Below are 27465 nucleotides of genomic sequence, written 5' to 3'. Positions count from 1 at the left end.
CTTTCTGCTTAGGTCTGGAATCTTCTAAGAATGCTTTTGGCCTCAGGAACTTGGGTGTTGGACTGACCTGAGACCCTGGCCGTGGCCACGCCATGCAGGAATGTAAAGGCAGATGGGGAGGGAAGAAGCCCCAAGATTTCCCAGGGAGTGGATTGAGTAGCTGGGTTGTACTGGATGCAAAGGATCAGGGAGAGTAAAGGTAAGCCTCAGAGCCCCAGAAAGAGGCTGTCAGCCCCAGAAAGAGGCTGGCGGGTGTTGCAGGACCAGGGAAGTAGAGGGAGGTGAGGGCAGGGCCAGGACCAGAAGAGGTGCTCTTGGGGCCCAAGAAAGGCATTGAGTTGGTCTGGGTGAGAATGGTCAAGAAGCAGTATTGATTCCCCAGGTGTCTGGGGCCCCAAGACTAGGAATGGCGCAGGGCCCAAACTAGGCGTATAGAACGGCCGGGGGGAGGGGAATGGAAGGGTGAATGTGGCTTAGGGAGTCCCGGCGCGAAGGGCTGCGCTATAGACTTACCCCAAGAGGTCTGAGGATAGTAGTGCAGGCTAGGAGAGTTAGCTGGTGGTGCAGGCCCAGGGAAGCAGAGAGGGGTGAGGGCGGGGCCAGGACAAGAAGTGGTGCTCCTGGAGCCCAAGAAAGGGACTGAGCTGGTCTTAGTGAGAAGGATCAGGAAGCAGTATTGATTCCCCAGGTGTCTGGGGCCCCAAGACTAGGAATAGCGCAGGGCCCAAACTAGGAGTATAGAACGGCGGGAGGGATGGAAGTGTGAATGTGGCTTAGGGAGTCCTGGCATAGAGAGCTGCGCTATAGACTTACCCCAAGAGGCCTGAGGATGGTCGCTATTGTATTTTTAGAGCGCTTAATAGCTGTCAATAGAATCTTCTTTAGCTACTTTAAGTAGAGAGAAATTTATTAAGGGGATAAATGGCTCCATGAATGATTGAAAGGGCAAAAACTCTAGAGCTAGGCTAATTTTTCCAGGATTGGTTCCCCAAACTGAATTCCAGAACGGAGGTGCCACCAGTCTGAAGATGATGTGTCAGGAAGTCAGTATGGCACTACAGCCCTGGAACCACCACTGCCAGGATCCAAGCCCATGAAACAGGTGCCATGCAACCTCTATCTGTGCCCTGTGACTCGTTTTTTCAATCTTAGTCTGGCATGAATGCATCTGGTTGGCTGAAAATATTTCTCATGGGAAGCCCTATCTGTGAGAGTAAAGCTAAAAGGAAAAGACCAGTTTGAATTGAATTCAAACACTACAAGGAGGTTGGGGAGAGTGTTGAGATAGCCCAGCCTCAGTAACCACTCCAGTTAATAGTTTTGATATATGTAATCTATGGAGATTCTGTGCCATATAGTGACTTAGGGATCGTATGTTGGAGATATTTGTAGGATGTAAGACCTCCCTGTATGGTAATCAAGCAGCAAGCTGGTTTGTTTGAAAAAAAGAAAAAAAAAAAAAAACAAAAAACAAACAAATAACAACAACAACAAAACAACTGTTGTACAGGCATTTTCTCTGATTTTTTTTTTTCCCCAGAGAACGATTCACTATCCCGACTGGTAAGAGCAGGAAAATCCATACAGGCTCCAGCATGCTAGTGCTAGAAAGAGGGCTTTGGGACACTATCTCAAAATACAAACTTCCACTAGATTCTCATTTTTTTAACCCAACTCTGCTGCCTACTCTCCCTGGTATTTGAGTCTGACACATCTATGGTAGAATTTTTCTAAGAGGAAATCTTTCTGTCTCCTGCTGGAGTAGAGCAGGATGTAATGTGTAGAAGAGGTGACCTTGTGCCACCAACAATTCCAGATACTTCTTTATACAAACAGCTACCTTATCCAGCCACATAGGCCCCACAGCTGTACCCTTTTGTGACTACTTTATGCTATGAAGGGTGATTTTCAAATGGAGTGTCTTCTTCCCCATCCCTTCCCTCTGCAGGTATTTGGGAATAGCCCTTCCTTGACACTGTCCTCTGTCTGCTTTCTCTCTTCCAAAACACTTTGAAAATCTCAAATCCACTGTTCTCTCCTATTTTCTTTGCTCCTGTGGATTAATATCTTTTTAAAATTAATCTTACCATTATAATGGTGGGTTTGGGGAAAGGAAAAAACATATATATATATATATATATGTTTACATTTGATCTGGTTGCCATCGTAGCCCTAAGTCTTTTCTGTTTAATTTTTGGTAGGCACATCATTTTCAAGAGTGTCTATTAATAATCTTATATGTCTACATGCTCAAATGTGAATATTTTTTTAAATATAAAGATCAATGTAATGATTAAATATGAAGATTTGAGAAAACATCTTTTATGTTCTCACTTTCAAATTACAAAGCAACTGTTTCAGGAGGGATAGAGGAAAGGTCACATTTTGAAGATTTTTGATACACCTGAAAAGATAGAGAAGAATATGCTGAGTAGGGGGTCAGAGTGTTGTAATGGCCCAGGAATGCCCTGAAGATGGGATGGAGAGCCCTCCATGTCCACATAGACCTCTAGGAAGAAGCAGATGTTGAGTTCAATTCCAAAGATGAGGAGGAAGCCAGGAAAAAGGCATCCTCTCCAGCTGAGATCAATGATACACATCACTGGTTCTCTCCCTTTCCTGCCTTGGGGATATATGCTGTGCGCAGTTCCATCCCAGAGCCAGAATAAGTACAGGGCAGCGGCCAGGAAGCCGCTGGTCCAGATGCTGCAGTGTCTTCTCGGGCTTATTAGGAGACTCCATTCATCGCTCATGGGCAGTTTCTTCAGCACCCAAGAAGAAATATAAGATGTCCCTTTAACAGCCCCCTGGTTGGCAGATGTTCTTTACTATTCATAATGTAGTTCTGATTAAAACAGGGAATTAAAATCCAAATAAAAAGATGAGTAGTTTGTATTATGAGTTTCATACTTGTACATCTCTATGGTTGTAACTTCTTTAATAGCAATAAACACCAGATTTTAGTTTTCAACAGCATGTGGAACCAGTATTTTGGTATTCTCAATATTTTTATAGCCTCTTTTTCTTCCTTTGATACTTTGATTATTTTATGTCAGTCATCATCTCTGAGTCCTTAATCTAGGCAAAGCACTGTGCCAGCTCTTGAGGGGACTGTTCATGTGTTCGTTCAGCAAGTGTTTGTAGCATGCAGCCAGCATTAATAAGGGAATGGTTTCTTGCCTCAAAGAGCTAATGGCTTAACAGCAAAGCCAGAGTGTCTGTGTGTGTGTCGGGGCGGGGGGGGGGGGGGAGGATACAAAGAATGATAAACACAATGACAGTAACTCCCACCACCAGGAGTTTATCTTATATCTGGAAAGGCAGAGCATGCACACACTTAGGTAGAACATTTGGATACTTGGAAAATAAGACAAAAGTATAAATTAATACAGTAGAGATGAAGGATACTGGTGCCATGAAGGGGTCAGACTGAGGCATAAGGACTCTTGAAAGCAGGAGAAGAAGGCCTCTCAAGAAGAGGAAGATTCTTAGGCTTCAAGACCACTTCATGCCTTTGTGAGGTTTTGACAAGCATATCAAAGTGCCTAATCAGGTAGGTAGGGCATCGCAGGGGTAGCTTCCATTTGAGCGTCTAACAGCTTCTCCCTGTGGTTCTGGTGCATGTGTTTGCTCAGTTGGAGTTCCTAGCAAGCTACGTGGAGCTCCTTCGTGCGAAGACCTGATGAGATGAAGAAAAGCAACTTGCAGGCAGGCAAGGGCCTGGACAAGAGTCCTGGTCCTGTGAAAACACTTGGAGAATGAGGCTGGTAGGTGGATCAGACTATTCTCACTGCATTTCTTGAGGCTGTTGAAAGGTGATGGATGAGTATACAGGACAAGTCTTCAGACAGCACCAGCCTTGCTTCGGTCAGAAGAGCTCCACTTCCACATCTAGTTAATATATTGTACTTTGTGTCAAATTTTTTACTTAATAGAGTCCGGTCATTAAAAAGTAATGGGATGAGGAAAAGAAAGAAGACAAAATGAGACCTATAATATTTTTAAAGAAACTGTTAATGAAGTCTGAACTGGATGGGATGATGGTTTGTAAGAATTTTAAGTCAAATTGAAGTTGAGTGTCAAATAGGGAAAGAAATTCCTGCCAGAGGAAACTGTGTCAGGGACATTACAAGAGGATGTTGTTGTCACATTACAGAAGGATATTGGGCTACATTCAGAGCTAGCATGGGGTGCTTCCAGCCGATGGGCTGCAGGGTGGGCATGCCTACAGACAAAGACTCAAGAATGTACATTTGGATATGTTCTGCATGAAAATGAAAGCATTTCATTTGAACACATCGTGGATTTTCCTGGGAAGATGACTCTCAGAACTGGTACAGTGGACATGGTAAAGAGCTTTAAATCATGATCACAAGCAACACAGTGTCACCTTAAAGATGAGGTGGGGATGGGGGAGTGTAATAAACATGCATGCCCACCATTACTCTATGTCAGTCATAGATGAACACACAATGTCATGATATTTTTCTTGGCCCTGGTCCCTACCCAGAATAATGGTTCTGCTTCCTTGCTTAGAAACAGTCTGGCTACAGTGCATAAAAGAACAATGAAAACATTGTTAGAAAATATATTGATCAGTATTATTATCTCTTGAACAATAAGCAAAATATGGCAACTGAATCTCTCAGGGTATCTCATGAGGTTCTAAAATTCTGAAAAACCCCAGTTCACCTAGCTTGTCCTCCTATGGTGTCTCCTACCAGGTTTATCATTTCAGATTGGATGTGTTGTTATATATCTGACATCATCCAGTTAATTTTGTCTGTGCTGCAAGACATGGGCTGTAGTTCATTTGTTGGAAGGTGGATATCCGATTATCCCAGAAGCTGACCCCACCCCACCCCACTGACCTCACTGTGAACCTCAATGCCAACACCAAATGGTCCAGAATGGGAATCTTTTCAAATTGAACAAGTCTCGGGGGCTACTGCCCTTACTTTGGACCAAGTGCTTCGTAGAATAATCACCCAGTTGTTCCTATACTGGTTGGCATGGTACTATCATCTGTGTGGTCTGTACACATTGCTCTCTCTGTCACAGGCACATTCTACTTATTGCCAGTGGGAAGGTGCAACAACAGAGAGGACAGATGTATATAGATCTCTCAGTAAGAGAAGACATTTAGCAAACTAGTGCATGATGTAAAATGTAATGATGGGAAGAATACACATGGACAGTTGTATGAAAAGAGGAATGGCCAGACTAGGCATCTTCGTTCCAATGAACCACAGCTATTCTCAGCAGCATGGAGTAGTCCCCATTAGTCTGTCATGGGAACCTATTTCCAATCTTATTATTTATTAGCTTGAGAAATATTACCATAAAGTTTTAGCATGCTTGAAAAAACCAATGAAGAATTTTAACAAATATCATATATTTAAAATTGAGTGTGATGTCATTAGTGGATATAGTAATATATATGTATGATACAATGGTTGGATTTTTAATATAGTTATCGATTTTTATCCTAATCTCCTTTATGCTCTGCCATTTTGTAAACTTTTTATCAGTTATATCTCATAAGAGCAGTTTTGTGTGTTTTGTTTTTGTATTGCTTTCAAGTATACTTGGATTGTTAGCCTACTCGTATGAGTTATGAAGTTTGTGTGAATCAAATCAGGTATATTGATCTAGATTGGTAAAACTTCATCTAACAAATTATAGTACTGAAGATAAGTGTTATGTCACATCCAGATAGATATGTTTTAGCAAAACAGTGTAAGTAAAAGAACCGTCTTGGAATTTTGTGATGTGCTACCCACGATCAAATGTTTGTTAAGCAACATCTGTTCTTGCAACAATGTGGTAGCTGTTGGGCATAAACACAAAATAAACATAGCATGGTCCTTGGCCTCAAGGAGATTCCAATCTACTTGAAGATGCAAACTGAGTATAAAAAGATTAGCTATTATAGATATCCTATGAAAAAAAGTTTGAGAAGTCTGAGAGCTAAAGAAAGAAGAGGTCTGTAATGTTCTGTAACCAGAGTTGTCTTCGTGGAAGGGGGGCACTTACCGTACTATTAAAAGCTGGCATGGTGGTTGAACACATGACAGACTAACAGCCACATGGAGGGGAGGGGAGCTTTAGAGTAACAGTAACAAAGCCCAAAATTTGGGGGCAGCCCAGAGTGTTAAGGAAAGCATGCTTAGAAAAGAGATAGAAAGAAGAAATAGAGTGGTTATGCTTTTCTGAACTTACAGAGCTACTTATGGGAAGGTCTGCTACCAGCCCATTAGCAACTGCCCCAGGGAGGTAGGGATTCCTAGCATGAAAAGTTCATCTCATTGACTAACTGCTTCTTCTCTCTATGTCTTTAGCATGGCTTAAGGTGAGCCCACCTTCCTAGGAGTGGTCCTGGGACCAAGCAATTGACTTAGTAAACTGGAAAGTTAGGTCTCTACCCAGGCCCTTAAGGGGTCTTCCTTGCTCTTGTAGCAATGCTGATAAATTATGATGGGGCCAATTTTTAGGTGTTTGAAAATGACACATTAGAGAGTTTAGTGGGTACTCTTTTATAAATAGTAGAATGTTATTGAAAACACTGAAGACCTGTAATAAATTTTAACAGAATAACTTTTAAAAATTTCTAATGCCCTTGGGCCTCTTAGCAACCTACTCCATTCCAAAGGCCAAAAATGTCAAAAATATTTGGGACCTTTTATCTAATCCTTAAAAAATTTTAGGGTTATCTCTTCAGAGGAGGGAAATGTTAGAGTAGCCAAAAGCCCCATTTAAAAAAATCGAAGAAGAAGAAAGAGTACATGAAGTTATCAGAAAAAAGTGATGGGGAGATATAGGAGGAGTTGAGGGGGAGGGGGGAGGGAGTGGGGATGGATTTTGATCAAAACACCTTATATGCATGTATGAAATTCTCAAATTATTTATTTAAAAAAATTCCCACTCTGGTGGTCTTAGAGACTAAAAGACAGAGTCTATGTAGAAAGCATTTATGACAGGCTGTTTGTGAGATTCCAGAGACCTGGGGTAGCACAGAAGGATGTCAAACAAGAACTTCAAGAAGTGCTTTAAGTATTGTGTGGTATAACCTTGATGGGCTAAAGGAGGTGAGGGAAGAGAGACTATCAGAAATGGCAGTGAGGTTTCAGCCTGGATGACTGGGAATACAGCATATACCTCATGGAAAAAAAAAAACAAAACAAAAAAAAACGGGACTCAGAAGGGAAAGGTGCCAGGATGGATGGGAAGGAGCAAAGGATTGGTGAGTGCATGGGGTTCAGTGCTCTCAAAAGAAATTCAGTGTAAGCCACATGTCATTTGAATTCACTCACAGTCACCTTCAAAGGCAAAACATAAACAGGAGAAATTACGTTTAATAGTACTCTAAGGTATCCATGATATCATTTCCGCCTAAAACTAATATGAAAAGCATTGATGAGGTTGTAAGATTTTCTTTTGTTAGAAGTACTCATGAGAATGTTGATTAAAAACATCATTCTTAGTACTTCATGGTACATCTTTGGAATCAGTTGTGCATCTTTTTTATATATATGTATCTCAGTTTCCGTTGCATTTCAAGTAGTTTAGTAGCTGCGGGTAGCTGGTGGCTTCCATATTGGAGAGCATGTTATTAGAACTGACAGATTACTTAGGAAGTTTCTTAATTAAGATGGTGCTAAAACTCACTGTAATTTAGAAATTGTGGTTCTCTATATGTTCCCTCCTCCTCTGTTCCTTTTGTTTATTTAAGCTATCTCAGATTCAAGTTGTTTTTTTTTTTTTTAAACCAGAACATATTCTTTCTCTGAAACCACCAAGATTTTCAGAAATAGCCATGATATATTGTTCCATTGCTTGGAGTGGCTGCTGCTTCATTTAATTCTGTTTGACTTACAACTTTAATTAACCAAGTCATTCTGAATAAAATGTCTTCTTTGTCAGTCTTAAAACTTGTGATTATGAAATAATTTAGCAATGTGTCCTCAAAAACCTTGGATGAATATGACATTTCGTACTTCAGAAATGAGTAGTACGCTTTTCATGTTCCCCTGTCTGCATGTGTGTGTTTTCCTCCAGTGTTTAATATCTGACATAAACTTGCTGGATTTTCAGTCTTCACTATATGCTAAAGAATGCAGTACAAAAGAGGGCCTGTTTCTACAGAACACAAGCCAAGGACATTGTGTTCCATCTTTACAATGAAATGCAGATTTCCTATTAAAAGGCAAATCCATCATTCAAAAGGTTGAACAGGATGGTGAATTAAAAAAAAAAAACCCAGCTGCTTAAATTTAAGGCATTGAAAACCATCCAAAAAAAAAAAAAAAAAATGTAAAACTGGGGTCATCCAGGGTCTGCTGGGGGGCACCACACTTTATCTCCCACCTTTCCCCCTTCCTATCTCTAAGGATTCTAGTGGGGAATTGTCAGCCTCCCTCTCTCTGTATATTATACAGTCATATGTTAGATTTAGAAGGAGAGTGAAAAGGTTTAGAATAAAAAAAAAAACAAAAAAAAAAAAGTGGAAAAGGGATGAAAAAAAAAAAAAAAAACCCCAGCTGTTAAATATATAAAATAAAAAAAAAACCAAAAAAAAAAAAAAAAAAAAAAAAAAAAAAGAGAAGTTCTCTTGGTCCTGAGCATTTTCATTTGATTATGTATTGGAGGGGTTTTTCTTCAATCTAGACTCTGGCCTCTTAGAATTCTGCCCTAAAATAGTTTGACAAGTATTCTGAGTAAGTTGGACTCAGCTCTGATTCTTCATTTACTTCAACTATTCCTTTTGCTATTTAGAATATCACTACATTTATGGATAAATTATTAACTTTGTACAAGAAATATTGGAATGGTCTAACAGTGCTCTGCACTTAGATGTTTTTCCTAGGCTTCCTCTACCCCCACCGAGTTTCTTTCTTCTTTCTCTTTCCTTTGAAGGCTTTGCATGTACCAGAGCAGCCATTTTGTTCTCCTAGCAGCTTCCTTCCACGTTTATGTCCTCTCTTTCACTGGCTTATTTTTATGGTTAGGTACAGAGTTACTTTTTTGGCTAATTTTTTTTTTGGTTTTTCTCTAATTTAGGAGCAAAAAAATGCCAAGGCCAGTGATACCCCTCCAATTCAACATGGCATGAACACGCTAACTTGGGAACACAGAAGTTCTACTCTGCTCAGGAGGCTCATCCCAAGTTGTCAAGGGAGCAGTCTATATGCTGTAGAAGCAGCAAAGCTTATAGCAAACATGGTTGTGTGGTGCACATATCTCCCATAGGCAATAGCCATGTATTAAAAGTTAGAGCTGAGTGCCCATGCTCACCCTGAGTCAGAGTCTAGTCCTTTCCTATGAGAACTACTGTTTAGCAACATGTCCTGTGCTAACTGGGCTAATGTGATCTGGTAATCAGTTTTTACTAAGTTTCTTAAGCTGAATATTTGACTCTTGCCTGTTATACTGGTTGATAGGCATTTATACACATGATATTGTTCCCAGGCCAGCCCTTGAAAGTAAATGTTTCTGGTAACTCTTTGGCATTCAATGTGTTTTACTAACAATTTGGTCATGTTTGCAAACCTCACCTTTCCAAAATCCATGGTCTTCATAAAGAACTGTTTATGTCAAAAGAGAACTTGTGTTAATTAATATCAGTATAATTTTAATGGGTTCATTTTTTTCTCCCCCAACAGTTAAAAAAAAATTCTATGAGTTTTATAGGAGAATTATTTTTTCTGGACCTGTGCTTTAATTCTAGACCCAAATGAAGGAACTGTTTTCTGTACTGTATCATAGTTTGGGGGGGGCGGATTTCATACCAGGGTCCTCGTGCTTCCACACTCTCCTGCCAGCGCTGGCTATCAAAACTGCTTAGACTGCAAATAAAACATGAAATGAAATCCATGTGGCATTTCTCATTGAATTAGGACCAGAACATTTTTGTTAAATATTAACAGATGGCTAAATTCTTAATATCAAACTAACATTTAAAAACATCTAAGGGGACCCACATGAGGGGGAAAGGATAGAGGGCCCGTGTTTTTTGCATCTCAGCATCCTTCCCCCACCCCCATTTTTTTTTCAACCCACGTGTTGAGAATCACTGGAATCGCCTGTCTCAGCTAACTTGTATTTCTTGGTAGCTGGTGTCAAAGTGTCTGATGGTGTCAAGATAATGTAATCAAGTGTTCTCAAATGTTAGCCAACTTAGGTGGTATGTGGCCATTGATGTGATATATTATTAAAAGTCCTCTTTTTTTTTCTCCCCTACCCATGTTACAACAGGAAAAAGAAAAGAAATATATGCTTCCGTTGGATAACCTGAAAGTCCGAGATGTGGAAAAGGGCTTCATGTCTAGCAAGCACATCTTTGCACTCTTTAATACAGAGCAGAGGTAAGAGAGCAAAGCATCTTTTATGTTCAGAATTTTTCTCTCCTTTCACTTTTTCTTTGTTTTTGAGTCAGGATCTCACTTATCACAACTGGCCTGGTGTTCACTGTGTAGCCAAAGCTGGCCTTGTACTCCTGATCCTCCTGCTTCTACCTTCAAAGGTCAGAATTATAGGCATGTGACCCTCTACCGCCTTTCCTTACCGTTATTTTGTATTTTTAATTTCCAACATGGGTTATGACTTTAAAAGATTAAAACATAGAGTCAGAAAGATCTTCAAATACTGGTTTATCTCCTGGTTTTCCAGCAGGCACTGAAATCTTGCTGCCTCATTTCTTCAGGCTGCATTTTACTACCTTGTAGTCTTCCTTGCCGTGACTTAGCGAATCCCCGTCCTAACAATTGTTCAGGGGGTTAAAAAGATGGAGAGGCATGGATTACCATTTTATAAGTTAGAAAGCATAGCGTAGAGACTTTCTTAAAACCCCACAATTCAGACCTGAGACAGGAGCTGGAAACTGAATCAAGACTCTGCTTCTACTTTACCTTCTTTTTTCTCTTTCGCTTGCTCCTGGATGATATCAATACCTGATTATGAGCTTGCCGTCACAAGAGTGCCACGGTGGTTCATTGAAATTAATCAGGAAAGTTAAACAACCAAACAGAGGTAATAGAGGATGGCATAGGTGGAAATGGGATGTAGTCAGGCAAAAATAATAAAGGTTTCTTTTTTTTAAAACCCCAAATGGAAATGTTACAGGAAAAGCCCAATTGGTGTGAGTAAATTAATGAGACAGTGAGTCACTAGGTGGCAGGATCTAATTTTAACCCATGTTTCCAGGCTGCATTTTATCTTTATTTAGCAATGAATGAAGTTACTCGATTAGGTTCAGTGACTGGCCCAGGGTCAATCACACAGTTAATCAAAATAGCAAAACAGAAGGCTTCTACTTACATTCCCAGTCAGTTGCTCAGAGTGACTCAGAATTCAAAAATACTCGGAAAAAACCACAAGAGCAAATCATTTAAAGAATCAAGGGGAAAGAAAATTAAATACTACTCTCCAACGAATTTTTTGGTAGAAGATTTAGTGTTATTTGAAAGCAGCTTATGGGAAAAAAACAAAAACCAAAAAAAAAAAAAAAAAAAAAAAACCCTCTGAAAATGGTAAAGAATACCAAGACTTCTTAGAATAACAGTGGCTCTGCCATCTAGAGCCAAGCTCAGAACTGATCACAGGCCTTCCTCAGAGTCTTGGAGAATCTGAAGATCCTAAAGTAGTTCCCATGTGTTCAGAGGGAGAGAGTACTTCCAAACAGGAAGTCAAACTGAAGGGAATGATCCCTCACCCTGGAAGGCTTGGTTTACAAAATGGCTTGTGTGTAATATAACTATAAGACAGTGTTAAAACATCTCATTTCCAGGAGATCCAAGGCCCTCTTCTGGTCTCCGTGAGCATCTCATGCACTTACATATATATAGGCAAAACACTCATATACATTTTATTTAAAACTGGGATTAATCATTAATTGGCTACTTATTGGAAGTCACTACTAAAATCATCTTTCCTAGAAAGTGTTTGTAATTTTTTTTTCTTAATTCTTTGAGGGTTTCATTACATGTATATGATACATTTTGATCATACTAATTCCTATTTACCTACAATACTTCCCCTTACACCTCCTGCCTCCCTAGCCCTTACCAACTTTGTATCTTTTTTTTATTTTTATAACCCACCAAGTCCAACTTGTGCTCCCAGTATTCTTACATAGGGATGTTCACTGGAGTGTGGTTGGCCTACCAGGAACCACACTCCTAAAGAAAACTGACTCTCCCTTCCCCTCCCACAGATGCCATCAATTGTTAATAGCTCCTCAAGTTAGGGGTGGGGATTCGTGAGTCCCTCCTTTCCTGGAAAGCATTTGTGATAAAGAGACTGTTGGTAGTGATTTCATTGTTTAATGATTATGTATTGGTATAGATATATATTGTATTTCAATCAGTTTAGGTAAATTATACTTTGACTAGGAAATTTGAAATTCCATTTGTTTTAAAATAAATTAGTCTTAAGTGTTTTTTAATTTTTCTATTTTTTTAAAAAACATTTCTGATGTATCTGAAGTTTAGCGTCTTTTATTTCTAATATTAAGCCTCATCCCCCAACCCTCCATGATCATACTTGTCAGAGTTTTGTCTTATTTTCAAAGAAGCAACTTTTGGGGCTTTTGATTCTTTGTTTGGTGTACTTTTCTATTTCAATAATCCCTTCTTTTTAATTCTTTCCTTTTATGTTCTTTGTGTTAATTTTGCTGGTCTTTTTCCCTTTTTCTAGGTTCCTCATTTAAAAGTGTAGCTCATCTGATTTTATTCTTATTTCCCCCTGTGTTGTCTTTGGCTCTTACCACAAATCTTGAATGTGATGTTTGGATTAGTATTCAGTTCTGTCCCTTAATCTTCACTATGATTTTTTCCCTTTGAGTTAGTTAGAAATGTGTTTTAGGTTTTATAATACATAGACTTTTATTGTTCAGTTGCTGTTTATTTCTAACTTAATTGTATTGTGGTCAGAACACATTGTCTGTCACAGAGTTTTCACAAGTATTTTGTGCGTGTTTCAGAGTGCATCTTCACTAGCTATGAAATGCAGGTTCCATGAGCATTTCTGGGTCACGCTTGCTGAGGCTCTGTCACGCTCTGTTGCTGCTACTATTTTCATCTTGAATAATTCAAACAATTCAACAAGTGTATTAGGCAGCTGCTATGTACTATGTGTTTCTCTGCACTTTAAAATATAACTGTGAAAGCGGCTGGAGAGATGGCTTATTAGTTAAGAACACTGGCTGCTCCTGCAGAGTACCTATGTTCAGTTCCCAGTACCCACATGATGGTTAACAGCCATTCGTAACCTAGTTCCACTGGATCCAAGGCCCTCTTCTGGTCTCTGTGAGCATCTCATGCACTTACATATAGCAAGCAAAACACTCAAACACATAAAATAAAAATAAGCTTAAAAATTAAAAATGTAACTTTGAATAAAAAAAAAGAAACAGTCAAAAAAGATTAAATGTGGACTATGTTACAGTAGGAGACTAACAAGGCAGACAGGTAGAAAGTCATAAAGAACTATACTTTACCAGAAGATGTTAACAAGTGCACTTTCCTGTGATCTTGAATGTACTAGCAAGTCTGTCAATTTTTATTTTATGTGTTTTAAGGACAGTATTTTTATTTTAACCTTAAAAACAGAATTCCTGGGACTAAAAAAAAAAAATGGCTCAGCAAATAAGAGCATGTATTGCTCTTGCAGAGGGCCTTAATTTCAGCTTCAGGGGATCTGGCGCCCTCCTCTGACTTCCATGGCGTTGAATGCATGTGCACAAACCACACACAGACATATGCACATACACATAATGAAAATAAGTATAAAATCTTAGAGAGAAAACTTAGAATTCCTGGTGATTTAGAAATACAATTTTGCGACAAGTCTCTTTATTTCTAGCGATAGTCTTTGTCTTCACATCTGTTTGGTCTGATGTCAGTACACCTACACTAACTTGTGCTTAATACTTTCTTGGTAAACCTTTGTACTTCCTCCTGTTGTCAGCCTTTCTTTATCTTGAGTGTTGATCTTTCAGTAGCATATAGCCAGATTTCTTCATTTTAAATCTAATGTGAAATCTGCTTTTGATTAGTGACTTTAGATCATTTGTATTTTCAATCATTACAAGTTATTTGGATTTAATCAAACATCATATTTAGTCTCTATCTTTACTGTACCTTTGCTATACCGCTTCCTGGCCTCTTTAATTTAGCTTAGTGTATTTTTCTTAAGTGTGATAGTTATACTTTGTTTTTATTCTTTTATACATTTTAACAGTCTAACATTCCTATTTACCTTAAAGTTGGAAGTTAGTCTTTTTGATCTCTTTCCAAAATGACCTAAGACTTTTAAATTATTTTTTAATTAATTTATTTTTGTTATGTGTATGAGTGTTTTATCTGCCAGCATATAAGTTCACCATGCCATGCAATGCCCACAGAGGCCAGAAGAGGAGTGTCAGATTCTCTGGAACTGGCATTAAGGACAGTTGTTTGTTGCCATGTGCTGGAAACCAAACCCAGGTCCTCTGGAAGAATAGCTGGTACTCTCAGTCACTGAGCCATCCCTTCAATGCCAGCCTAAGATATTCTAATCAAAATAACCTTCTTCTGACTTCCACTTTGTTGGTGTGGCTATTTGAATTCCACCTTAAGTTTCCCACTACTTTAGTCAATATTATGATATATAACAAATGTAAAGGTGACAGGTGTGTAGATGGACTGACACATTAACAATGTCTTTGTTCATCGCTCTTCTTGCATTAAACCCGTGCTTCATATTAGTTTATTTTCTTCACACTGAAGTCCATCCTGCAGAAATCCTTTTTAATAGTTGCTATTGACTGTAATTCTCAGGTTAGTGTTTATTTTTCTAAGATTTTGCCCTCACTTTTTAATAGTGGGTCAGCTGGATGCTCCAGGCTGACCATTGTTTCATTCCACCGTGCTGAATCTATTCTTTCTCTAAGTTTTTGCTTCAGTCCCACTTTGGAGAAGTCAGCTGTCGGTCTAATTGTTGCTCCATTTTAAAGCTAATCTGCATTTTCCCACCAGGTTATCATTTACCTTTGGCATTAGGAAATGTCAACATAATTTGTGTGTGTGTGTGCGTGTGTGTGTGTGTGTGTGTGTGTGTGTGTGTGTTGCTTTGTGCTTCCCCCTTAGGATTCATTGTGCTTCGTAACTCTGAAGAATTATGAATTTTCAAAACTTCTGAAATTTTGAAATTTTTCTCTCTTTTCTTCCACTCCACATTTCTCCTCCTAAACTTCCCACTAGAGAGAAGGTGGACCATTTTATCTTGTTTTTTGTGTGTTTAATCCTCCCTTTTATAGAACCCATATCTCTTTGTATCTTTTAGTTTACTTTTTAGCGCTGTCATCCACTTAATCAATTTTTTTCTTCTTTGGTTAATAAATTTGCCAGCCAGATAGTAGTCATATTTTCTTTTTCTCTCAATCATTTTATATCTAATGATGTGACCACTGGAAACTCCTGGCTCTCACATAAATTCCAAGATTCTGTTCCCTATCCTTTTTTTTTTTTTAAATTTCTCGAACAGCTTTTATATACTGGGCATTTTGGGAGGGAATGTGAAATGATGTAGAATAGGTCTAAAACATTCACATAAAAACAAACAATATGTAAAGAACTCATGAAACAGTCAGCATAAAGGCAACAGATAAAAAAAAATCTCATGTGCTAGTAGAACATTATCCTTTTGAGGGCACTGAATTCCAAGGATGGGGAGCAAAACATAACAACATTTCTTTTTAAGAAGTTTCTGTAGGGTTTATTGACATGGACTGTGTAAGCATATGTACTTTGGTGCTCTGACTAATAAAAACCTGTGCTGGATTTCTGTGAGATCAAGACCAGCCTGGTCTACATAGTGAGTTCCAGGCCAGGTGGGGCTATAGGGAGACCTTGTCTCAAAAAACTAAAAAAAAAAAATTAATTAATTAATTAATAATAGAAGGAGGAGGAGGCAGAGAAGGAGGAGGAGGGAGAAGAGGAGGAGGAAGAGGAGCACGAGGATGTGGCTGTGCATCCTCTGAAGCCCATACGCTTAGATAATTCTGTCAGCTGCCCTTAAGTCATATTCTTTTCCACACTTACATTGACTCTGAGCCTGTATTCCTAAGTTTTCTTTCTTCTGAAGCAGCATCTTATAGCAAAGAAAGTGCTCTCTTTCGTTTACCTTTAGACAAGTTACTGAGCTAATTTAGAAAGTTTTCTAAGCACTTTTATTGCTTTCTTATCTTGCATCCCCATCTTTCATGACAGCATTTTGGTTCACTGAATCTACTTAGCAGACCCACATATGGTCTAAGGCTAAGTCCCTGTGGGAATGGGAATGTCACAATTGGCAACAGGGCAGGTCTACTAAAGTATCAGAACTTTCCAGGGTTTTCTGGGCACTTAGACATAACCTTGTTTGTTCTCCTTTCCTCACAGGTTAAAGATCTAACATCTGTAAATGCTTCCCCATATACAGAGCCAGAACAGTACCCCAGGTCTAACATCTGCTGATCCAGGGCTGCTTCCAGTCCATAGTTTAAATATTGACTGCTAGACATGAGCAGGAATAGCATTTTTGCTTTAGCTACACTCACTCCTGAAAAGGCGGTGAAGAGAGTTGACTTCTTGTGCAGGCATTTGAGTTTACTCTCAGGTCTTGCACATTTCCATGGAATGCTTTCAGTCTCATTTTTAAAGCCCTACATGGAACTGACTACTTTCCTGTTACACAGTTTCTGAAAACCCACTTTAGCTCTTACTGTTTGTATTGCAGCATTATTCCTAGGAACTCTCTCAGTTGCTATTTCAGCTTTTCTCCATAAAGTTAAAAACCGTTTCTCTGTGGTCCCAGCATCATCATGTGTGTGGGAATTGATACATTTAACATCCCCCCTTTTAAAAAACCTTCAGTGTCATAGTGAATTCATATGATCTTTATGAGTCTGGTGATTGGATTTTTAGCCATTCTAAACAGTGGTCAGTCGCTACGATTTTTATAAATGGAAGGATTTGTTACTAGTTGCAGTGATGTCAGCATTTGATGAGCATGGATCTCACACCCAGACTGATTTACCCTACTTAAGCTTCAGGTAAGAATATGCATTCCCCAGCCCTCCTCCAGGCCTTTCAAAGATGGCTTCTCAAATACCTGGGGTCTAGACCTATCTAATCACTTATAGGACTTTCTTCTCACATTCGTGGTCTCCCCATATGCTACCAATTAAATCTCAGTGAGAAGATTCCTAAACTGCTTTGTGGCATGGTCTAGACCATGGATTAGAATGTTCCCCCAGGTTTTGTTCCATTTGGTTTTACTAGAAGACCATGCTTCCTCTGATGGAAGTGTGTCTGCATAATGGTCTCACTGTGCTGCTCCTCGCCCTCCCCAGGAAGGCCTTCAGCTTGAAGGTCATGCTAAGGCCCATTTGGTCCTAGGTATGCCAGCTCTGGTAGCCAGCCAAGATCTGTTTCTGTCCAGGGGCCTCATAGGGCAGCCATATGGTATTTTCCGAACACTCCTTGGGGTTGTCAAGTTTTGTTTTCTTTTAAAATAAGGCATTCTTTTTTTGACACTGCTTTGTAGCTTTGATTCAGGATATGGTTTATTAACATTACCAAGCATTTCCGCTCACCTCCTCCCCCCTTTTCCACAGAAAGTGATATTTAGGATGTCTCAACACTCGACTTTGTCCCCAGCACATTGCTGACACGAAATAAATGTCAAAGAATGGTACAATGTAGCTAATGTATGCTATTTAGGTGATCTGAAAGAATAGCTCTTTATTCTCATTGTTGAACAGCGTATTTTTCCACTTCTTAGTTGAAAAGAAGTTGATTTCAGATTTACTTTTTATATGCATTTATGGATATGCCTCTATGTAAAGACATGCTTAGTGTTTAAGTTGCTTGTGAAAATGCTACATTAAACAAATATGCTGTGCAAAAGATGGTACATAATGCCTCCTCTAAAAGGTCTCACATGGATGTGGTTGAATGTCATGTCTCTATTCAAAAGGAAACAATTACTCTTCTCTAAATAAGGAGGGCCAGCGGTCATATTTAGTGAACTTTCAGTAGGTAAACACACTCTGAACTAGGGAATGAAATATTAAGAAGGAACTCAATCCAAATAAGCTCATGTATGGAACGTAAACAAGATACCTGGGAAACTATTTTAAATTTTGTTCCACTGTTACTGAACCAATGTACAGTGCCCTTCTAAGGCATTATTTTCAGCTTCACAGAGTATTGTTCATGGTCTGTTGTCTGATTCTAGACAACTTTTCTGAGTCAGATGAAGCTTTATTCTGTAGTCAGTCAGGATCCTCAAACTGAGAAATGAAATGGTATGTTGCTTTAGCTTTCCCACAGAGGGTGGGTAGGTGGGTAATCTTACTTGTAAGGCTGTTTGAAATATCTTCCAACTATGAATATCTGGTAGGGGGAAAAGTAAGTTCCTTTGAGAGTAGAAACTCCTTGAGACCTCTCAATGGACCTGCACCGTCCTTTATACTCTTCTCATAACTTCATGGCTTTCTCCAAGCTTTACTTTTCCTATATATACATCTACTAATCATGGGACCATTTGACCTGTGATGCTTCTTCCAGGGGGAGACCGCTAGCAGACTGACAGTAGTGGGTGTCAGTAGTGCCCCCTGAGAAACACATGAACAATATTTTAAGATCTGGCATGTGTGAGTAGATATTTTAACACTTGAACTTCTGATTTTAAGACAATGATATGATAAATAATTACAATATTATTGACTGGGTCCACTGCTAGGCTGCTCTCCTCAGAGAGGCTGCCTGTCTTTATTATTTTGATCCGATGGTCTGACATAATTCCTGGACATTTGAGAGCTCAATGGCATGAAAGAATAAATGGATGAGTACTGTACTGGCCCCTCTGTTACAAGAAGATACAGATAATGCCATTTGCTAATAAAAAGAATTCTGTAGGTCAACTCTAGAATTTTGATATTTGGTATTCAAAATACCAAAAAAAGGTTTTCTTTCTACAGTGCTGGCAGAACTCAGGGTTTTGTTCATGCTAGACAAGTGCTCTGCCTCTGAGCCACCCTCCCAGTCCTCAGGTCTTCTTTTGTGTTTAAAACTTTTAAACATTTGGGAGGAGAACCAAAATACAGCATTTGAACTCTCTGGTCCCAAGTTCTCACTTCTATTTTTTTGCTTGAACTTTCAAGTCCACATGAGTCAGAGATCTTTGCAGACTGACTGTGATTTTATGAAATGACAGTAATGTTGAGTTCCCTCTCTCAGTCTGGAAAGATAAAACCTATGTTTTCTGTTGTTAGGTAGTTGGATAGGAGCACATTTTTAGCAAACGAATAAAAGATCATTTTATACGTGCGTCATTAATCCCAAGCCTTTGAACCAGGGGCTGTATGTCTATGCTGTCCTGTTTCTCTGCTTCAGCCTCTCAGGGTAGCACATTGTTATTCCATGGTCATCCTGTACGTTACAATAGTTTCCCATTTTTTTCCCTTTATGAGTGTCTTGGGTTGTGAAACAGAATCACAAAGAAATCCTAGGTACAGCAGAAGGGGAAAGGTCTTCAAAGGGGTACCTGGAGAGAGATGAATTAGAGAACCAAAATTATCTGTCTATTTGATTTATTTGATTCACCAGCCACTCTAAGACAAATCAAATATGAGCTGATGATATTTTTGTGAACTAAATCTATGACAACTGATTTCACAGCTAAGATGAATTCTCATGAACGGCAATATGCCTGAAATAATCAGTTTAAAATCTTCTCTTATTGGGTTTCGAATTGAACTCTGAAATGAAAGACAAGTATGGTATTCTGCTCAGGTAACTGTTTCTGCCTTTTCTGAGGGAGAAAGATAGTAGATTTGTGCTTTTCAACTTTTTCAAATGTCATTAAAAGGCTGTAGAAGAATTCTTCAAGCCTGTGATACCTGTTCTTAGTCTGTATCTGTTTTACTAGGGAATTAGGCATTGTTTTCCTCCAGCGCCATTCCATGTTCCAAACAAAGGAATTGATAGAATCAAATGAACAACTTAGAGTTAGTCCCTTTCTTCCTAAGGACTTAAACTGAAGTACCTTACACTGTTAGTAGAGCCAGCAGGGATTTTAGTCAAAGCATTTGACCATTCATGTTCAAGGGAATTTCATCCAAAGACTGGTGATGAATGAGCCCATCATGACTGTGTGAAGTTCCAGAACAGAAAGAAATTATGTCCTTCACAGCAAGTTTACTTTTCTTCTAGGATTTCAGAACACATTGCCTTCTCCACACCTATTTCCCAGAACAACATTTGCTGATGGGCAATCCTCTTCCCAAACTGCCTTCTTCAGGCAAACTCTGTGACTTGGGACTGAAGTGTACCTTCACTTGGGAACCACAAAACACCTCAGCAACTGTTTATTAATTATAGGGGAGCAATCACTAGTTGCACACATTCAACAGAAAAAATATATGACTGGTTCTAAAATACAGCCTTTAAACGAGTCATCCTGGTATAAGCTTCAAGAGAAAGTCTGACAGAGTACCATCAGACCTTAAAAGAGATGGATGGATGTAAAGGATTTGATATCTCTAAACAGGTGATTGTGCATAAGATTGTATTTCTAGTTTTTGTTAGAAATTCAGCTTTTCTTCTTGAAAATTTATTAGTCATTCTAAAAGAAGGTATGGACGAGATGAGGATCAAGATCTGAACTGGCTTGTCTCAGCTTTTTTATTTTAAATGCTAAGTTTACATCCTGGTTATTTATGAGAAGGATGTTTTTAAAAGAACTTGTATACGAGAGCATCCTTCCAGGTTTATGTGATTTTATGGCAGCATGGCACCCCAAAACTGGGACTGGCAGGGAGGTGGCTAAGGATTCAGGTGTTTGAGTCAGCGAGCTGGGAAAGGGAGTTCTTCAGAATGAATAACAGGGTTGTGCAAAGCTCCCTCGCTGGATCTAGCCTGAAGGAAATTTCTAAACATCCAAATTTCTTTGGCAGTCTCAGAGGCCTCCCAAGAACAAAAATAAAGAAAACCAAGGGCATGTTTTACTGACTGTTGGAATAATCAAATTTTTAGAGATGATAATGCAGAATACTCTAAAATAGTCTACATGTTGAAGAAGAAAAAACCCAGCATCAAATAGTAAAATAGAAAAAGTCCAAAGAGGGTTACTCTTCAAAGTCTGTTGCTATTTAAATCCAGTTACAGTTGAATAGTGTATCCGCGGCACTCTCTGGCAGACACAGTGTTTTCCCTTATTAGCGGAGTTACCATATGCTTCCCTGACAATACTTAAGCAGTAATGCTTTCCCAAGACTTCTCCAGTTTGAAAAAGAATAAAAAGCCCTCAAGTCCAAGTCATATTTGGATATACAGTGCTGTGTGAGGGTCACTGGGCTACCCCAAATCATGTGCTCACTGTAAACCTGGCTTTTTAAAAATAGCAATTTGCAAGTCAGAACTGTTTTCTGTGACTCAACATTTCATATGTAATCTATCTTTATTTTTTTGTCAGTTACCTTAGGTGGAGTCAAAGTATTCACGGAGGATGTTTAATGACTATATTTGCTGAGAGAAAATGGTATGGAAGTTTGAACTACATATCTTGAGTTTAAAATTACGGTATTGTGCTTCAGTTTGCTGCATTCCAAGGGAAACTACCGGCATGTGTAATTAATTTTAATTAACACAGAGAGCCTCAGCGAAGGAAACTGACATGGCACAAGCTTTGGCCGGAAATGTTAGTCACACTCTGCAGCTAACTTTGAGCAGATGCATGGTTTCATAAGGAAAATATTTGTAAAGTCTAACTGCAGTGAGCATTTCCCCTCTCTTTTCTTTTTCTGAATTTGAAACTGCCTCTGTTTATTTCTTAGATTCTGGGGAAAGTACTGTGCACAGAAAGGAACACTTTCTAAAGAGTGCAGCGGCAGAGAGTAGTTCTGATTGCTCAGACATATGACTGCCTTTGCTGCCAGTGTCTTTGTTAAGTCCATACCTCACTAACAGGCAAAGGTATGAATGGTGTGTTTTCTACAATAGGATATGAAATTGGACTCTTTGGGATACTCTAAATTGATTTGGCTTTAGAAAATATTAAATGCTTGCAGTGGTTTTTTTTTTTTTTTTTTAAATCAGTACACTAAGTTCTTTCCACACACACAATGCTTATGTGATGATTAAAAGTAAGATGTATGCCAAAGGCTCCCAGTGGTTGTCTGGGAGTCCCTTTTCACTCAGATTTCTTGAGGACCCTAAAGAGCTTTTGTGTATATGGATTGTATGGGTTTGTCAGGGACACAGTGAACCTGTTGACTTCACATTGTTGCTTGAAATTGACCTTTGTACATAGTAGAAGCATTATACAACAAAAATTGGCAAATGCTGCAAATTATAGCTTTCATCCCAGAAAGTCAGTTGATAAGCATTTATCAGCATGCCATCAGTTATGTCCATTATCAGAAAATAAAAAGGAGAAAATTTAAGAATATTTATTAATTCACTTAAAAGTTGCTGTTTCATGTTAACACAAATAGTATGTTTTCAATGGGAAAATATTTTTAAAATTAGTAAGAAAAGTGGCATTGTTTTTACAGTTCTGGAAATCTCTTTAATGTATGGTTTAATATAACACAGCTGGATTTTCATATCTGATTCTGCCTTCAATCTGTTGCAATGTGTTTTGGTTGAACTATAGGGAGAAAATCTGGCCTGATGTAAATCTATACTTGGAAAGTGAAAAAGAGTGTTTTATAATGCTTTTCTGATATTGTGGGTTTACCACTTCGATACTGCACCAAAACTCAACAAGCGATAGTTTAAGTTAGTAGCGTTGTAAAGTCTGAAATTATGCAATGAACTTCCCACGTTTTCACATTAATCCACTGCTCTGCTGTTCACTTTAAGCTGATGTTGTGCTTTGGAGTGATTTTGTGATTTCATATACATCAGTCACTTGGAAAATTCTGGTTCACCAGTTCATACATGCCTTTCAAGTGTTTATACATTTTGTCATACTATATTTAAAAATGGCATTTGTTAATATCACTACCAATGCCATAAGTAAAGGCAACGCTGTCAAGTCATGGTGATCGCTCTAAGTTTTCCAACATTCTAATGCCAAACTTTATCACTGGCGACAAAAATTGTCAGTCATTTTCCTTTAAGTAACAGGCTCATTTTGTATATTTTAAAAATAATTGCTGCCTGACCCAAATTTAAGTTTTAAGAAACCCTTGAATTGACTGCTAAGTCTTTCTAGTATTTTTGAGCAAAAATGGAATCTCACGAATAACACAGCTAGCCCTGCTTACAGTTTAATTGCACAAGTGCTTGCTGGAGACAACTCCAGAGTGCAGTGGGAGACTTCGGTATGTGTCCCTTACCAGACTAAGTGTATAGGACATTACTAAATCAGTCTAGGCTATATTAATTCACAGCCTAACTAATCATTGAATTATTTTCCAGAATATGTTAACTATATTTAAATTTAATCTATAGATTTGATAGTATGAAAATTTTAATCCGAGTATCCTTAAGCAACACGGGGGCTATTTTTCAAACTGTGAATGGTAACTCACTAGGATGCTCATCAGCGCAGCTCTAGGACATTGCCTTAATTTGTGCTGGAGCACTTAACCTTGCTTTTTAGCCACCAGTGCAAACATTAATACATTTGTTGCACGATAAACCATCAAATTAAAAAAAAATTCTACACTTTGAATATTTCTATAGGACTTGTGGTTTTATTTGATAAACTTTGCTATAAATGAAGATCTTCAAGTATCAGTTAGTACTGACACCAGACAAAAATGAAAATAAGTGTCGTCACTCCTCAGATTTGTTCAGTTTAAGATAAAAGAACAGCCAGGTCTTTCATTAGACAGCCACTCTGTTATTGGGAGGTGATGGCGATTTCTGGGTACCGACTCTTTGTATCCAACAGCCACTCGGTGATGCCACATGTGCAAGCTTCCCCAGATTTTCAGCTGCAGGGTGTTCTTGGCTGGCCTGACCAGTTCATTACATTGGCTGATCCCTTAGGTCATTTTCCTAGCTTGATATGAAAATTTCTACTTCGCAAACTCTGACAAACCACATTTGTCTTTCAAATGACATAGTTGTATATGCAATATTTGACTGTGTTTTTAAAAAAATCTTTAATGGTTTGTTTCAAAATGATGTGCAGTTTAGCTAGCATTATAATGATACTTGGTTGTATAAGGCAGGGTAAATGAAAGGCTCGGAAGTCCAGGAGAAAACAGGTAACTTCCTCCTGGTGTCATTCTTGGACTGATACTTCAGTCTTGCTTCTTTGCATTGGTCTTATTCCTCCTCAGAAGTAGAACAATCTTAGGTCGTCTTCTTTTCAACATCTTTGGTGAAGCTGTGATAGCTCAGGGTAAAGAAGAATTCATCTTTACAATATCCTATTTTTAAGACAATGAGCCATTTTTGGAAATAAAGAACAAATAATTTTATAAGAATTTACATATAATTTTAAAATCTAGGCATTTTTAAAATTCTTGCAGCAGTGCAAAACAAGACAAGAACATAAATTTGTTGTGTTTCCACACATGCACAAGGGAAATTATAGAATTTCAAATAATGATTTCTTAGATAACTAATGAAGTCATGGTAGCTATTAGGAGCAGGTAGAAGCAGAGAGAACAAGTGAGTTCATCTCTAAAATACACATACCTAGCTTTGGAAATTCTAGAACACATGAGAACATACAAGTTCACCTTCCATTGATTGCCTAAATGATGACATTATCACATGCCATATAGCTTTTGGAAAACATCCCTGTACACTCATAACAGGGTGAAACTGATAAAGCAAACTAGTTTGATGAAAATTCCTTTGATCTTGAAAAGCTCTGAAATGGCTTTGGAGAATCCTGGGTCTGAAGAATGTCAGTCTGCACTATGGTGAAGTGGCATTTGGCAATACATGACATAGTCATTTAGTGCTGTCACATCAGCTTAACAATTGTTTTCATGTCTTGAAGGGACATAAAACTATTGCATAAATTAGTCTGGTTTTATTTCTTAGTTTTGAAAAATCAAGAATCCATTGGTTAGCAAATTGGACTTCAATATGCCCCCTACACACTGTCTTCAAGCAGATGGTAAAGACAGAGCACATCTGGAAAATCAAATTCATTTCAGGGCAAGGTAATAGAGGGATTTATCTTAGCAACCAAAAGCTTATGTCATTCAGTCCCCCTCTCCACTCACATCATCAAACAAACAAAAACGAAATGGTGATAGACTTTATAGAGCATTTCTTTTCTCTGTTGTTAGCAATTTCTCTAAGAATGACTATACAGATGAAGCTGGGTGACAGGAAGGATCATTGGCCAATAGCTTGGGTTTGAAAAAGAGATAAAGATGCTGATGTGTTGAGAGGCATGTAGAAAAATGGGGAGGTGACTGATGAGGCTGTCCTATCACTACGAATGTAGACATATTCCCTGCTCACTAATTCTGTCCAGAGGGAAAGGAACAGGGCTGAGTCCCAGAGCTGCCTTGGTTGTCAAAGATACCTATCCTCTACTTTCCTCATCTCCCTCTCTCCTTCCTTCCTCCTTTTCTTCCTCCTTTCCTTCCTTCCCACCTCTTCCACTCTGATAAATCTGAGGAGTGACAAAAGACAGGGAATCTTGAAATATTGAGCTCTTCCTGAATGGATTTGTAAAGTCCATCCATGTATTGGGTTATTTGGTTAGTATAGTTCATCATAAAATCACTGGGAATTTAATATAGTTTTTATAAAGTCATACTTTTCAAACTTTCCATGGTGAAGGATAGTTTTAATTTTCAGCAACTGTCGTCCTACTTCACACTTGAGCAGTAAGTAGCTTGCAGTGTGTTTAACTCATGTCTCAGTTCAACAACACCCACACTGGTCTCAACCCTACTTATGGGACTAGTATACTCACCATGGCTTGGATGTCATGGCAGTGTCAAATTGCTATAAGAAGCTTCCAAGAACTTGTTATCAATTTCTGTACTTACCTTATTTTAGCCTGGAAGGCAAGCAGTTCTGGGACCTAAAGTACTGCTCAGCCATTGGCCATCACAAATACAAGGCTGAATTTGTAATAATCCTTAGCCATTGTGACTTGCCATTTGGGAAGCTGTTGCTAGATGTACAAGTGAAGTAGTGTGAACTCTACATGTAGAATTATTCAAATAATATGCAATCTATATCTTCCTATAAAATACAAATTATATATCAAATTACTGAATAGATCAAATTACATTGAATTCTACCTCTTTCTAACAGCAAATCTCACCTACATATGTATAGAACAATAACACAAAAGCTTGAAATTTGGCAATAAAATGATTTTATCAGTAGTTATGCTCAACTGAATCTCATTTTCTTTCTCATTATGAAAACTATTTGAATTTTACTGCTGTGATTCATATCTAATCCCTTCATTAATGAGAATAAAGCAATTGAGGAAGGTGCAGTTACCGATCTTTCAGTGCTCCTGTTCTAGAGCCTTCTTTCCCTGCTGACTTCTGTCAACTCATCATAGAGAAACTCTGTTTTTCCTCTATATAGTTCAACTGGTCTAAAACACTTTGAAGCAAATTCCAGTTTGTACCTTGAGGAAATCCAGAGAGTGGGGTCAAGATAAAAGACCCAAGGAAGCAACGATTGATGCCATTACCTGCCTCACATGAGAACATGTGCAGTATAGTTATATAAAACCACCTACTGTTGGAATTTTCATTTTGCTTTCTAGTTCTTAATGGACATTTCCTCAATGAACCATTTTGTGTTTACCCCAGCACAAGTTATAGAAATCATGAAATATGGCTTACGGTATTGAAGGATTTGCTTTTTATATTATCTCTCCAGAGAGCTGAATTAGTGATATGTAAGTCACTTAGAAAAAGGATGCTAACACTTTATCAGAAAGAGGTTTCTAATAGTTTATATATTAAGTATGTTATATATTTTACATTTCTATTATAGCTTTTCAAAAGTAGAATAGGCAATTTGTGAGTTATTTAGCCTTCTTCACGAGAACATTTTGAACAGAAGTTGGACAGCACATTACAGGGTAGGGGACTGATCATAACACATCATCACTCTTGAAAAGAAATAAGTACATTATTAATAATTATTTAGGGACAACATGTGATTTTAGAGCAGGACTATCTAGACAAAAAGGAGTAAATGATTGGCCTTTACTGTGGGTCTAACTTAGTGGACCTCTGTGACACATACTACCTTAACCTGTTTTAACTAACAACCATTTCCTCACAATTTTTATACACTTATTTTTGTTAGTATTTCCTAGTCAGACTGAAATGCATGGTATGTATTGAATTTTAAATTCTTTTTCATAAGATTTACATGCAAGTACTGTTGTGACTCTTTTTAATTTTATAACACAGAAATTGTCATTAATCACAGAAAGTATCTTATAATATTCCTGTGTATGGAGGAGTGGAGTGGAGTG

General features: G+C 38.3%; 1 protein-coding gene across 9 annotated transcripts in view; it reads left to right on the top strand.

Annotated features, from left to right (window-relative positions):
* The window catches only part of Dnm3 (dynamin 3), a 605597-nt gene that overhangs the window by 434209 nt on the left and 143923 nt on the right, over positions 1–27465 (top strand). For all 9 annotated transcript variants that reach the window (XM_029553749.1, XM_008848499.3, XM_008848501.2 and 6 more), the window contains one exon: positions 10255–10364. In XM_029553749.1, coding sequence (XP_029409609.1) covers positions 10255–10364 — 110 coding nt within the window. The remainder of the gene's footprint in view (positions 1–10254; positions 10365–27465) is intronic.

The sequence above is a fragment of the Nannospalax galili genome, unplaced genomic scaffold (assembly GCF_000622305.1).
Source record: "Nannospalax galili isolate Female #2095 unplaced genomic scaffold, S.galili_v1.0 scaffold624, whole genome shotgun sequence".
NCBI classification, from domain to species: domain Eukaryota; kingdom Metazoa; phylum Chordata; class Mammalia; order Rodentia; family Spalacidae; genus Nannospalax; species Nannospalax galili.
Note: the sequence above shows the minus strand (reverse complement) of the source record. Positions and strands in the feature narration are given on the sequence as shown.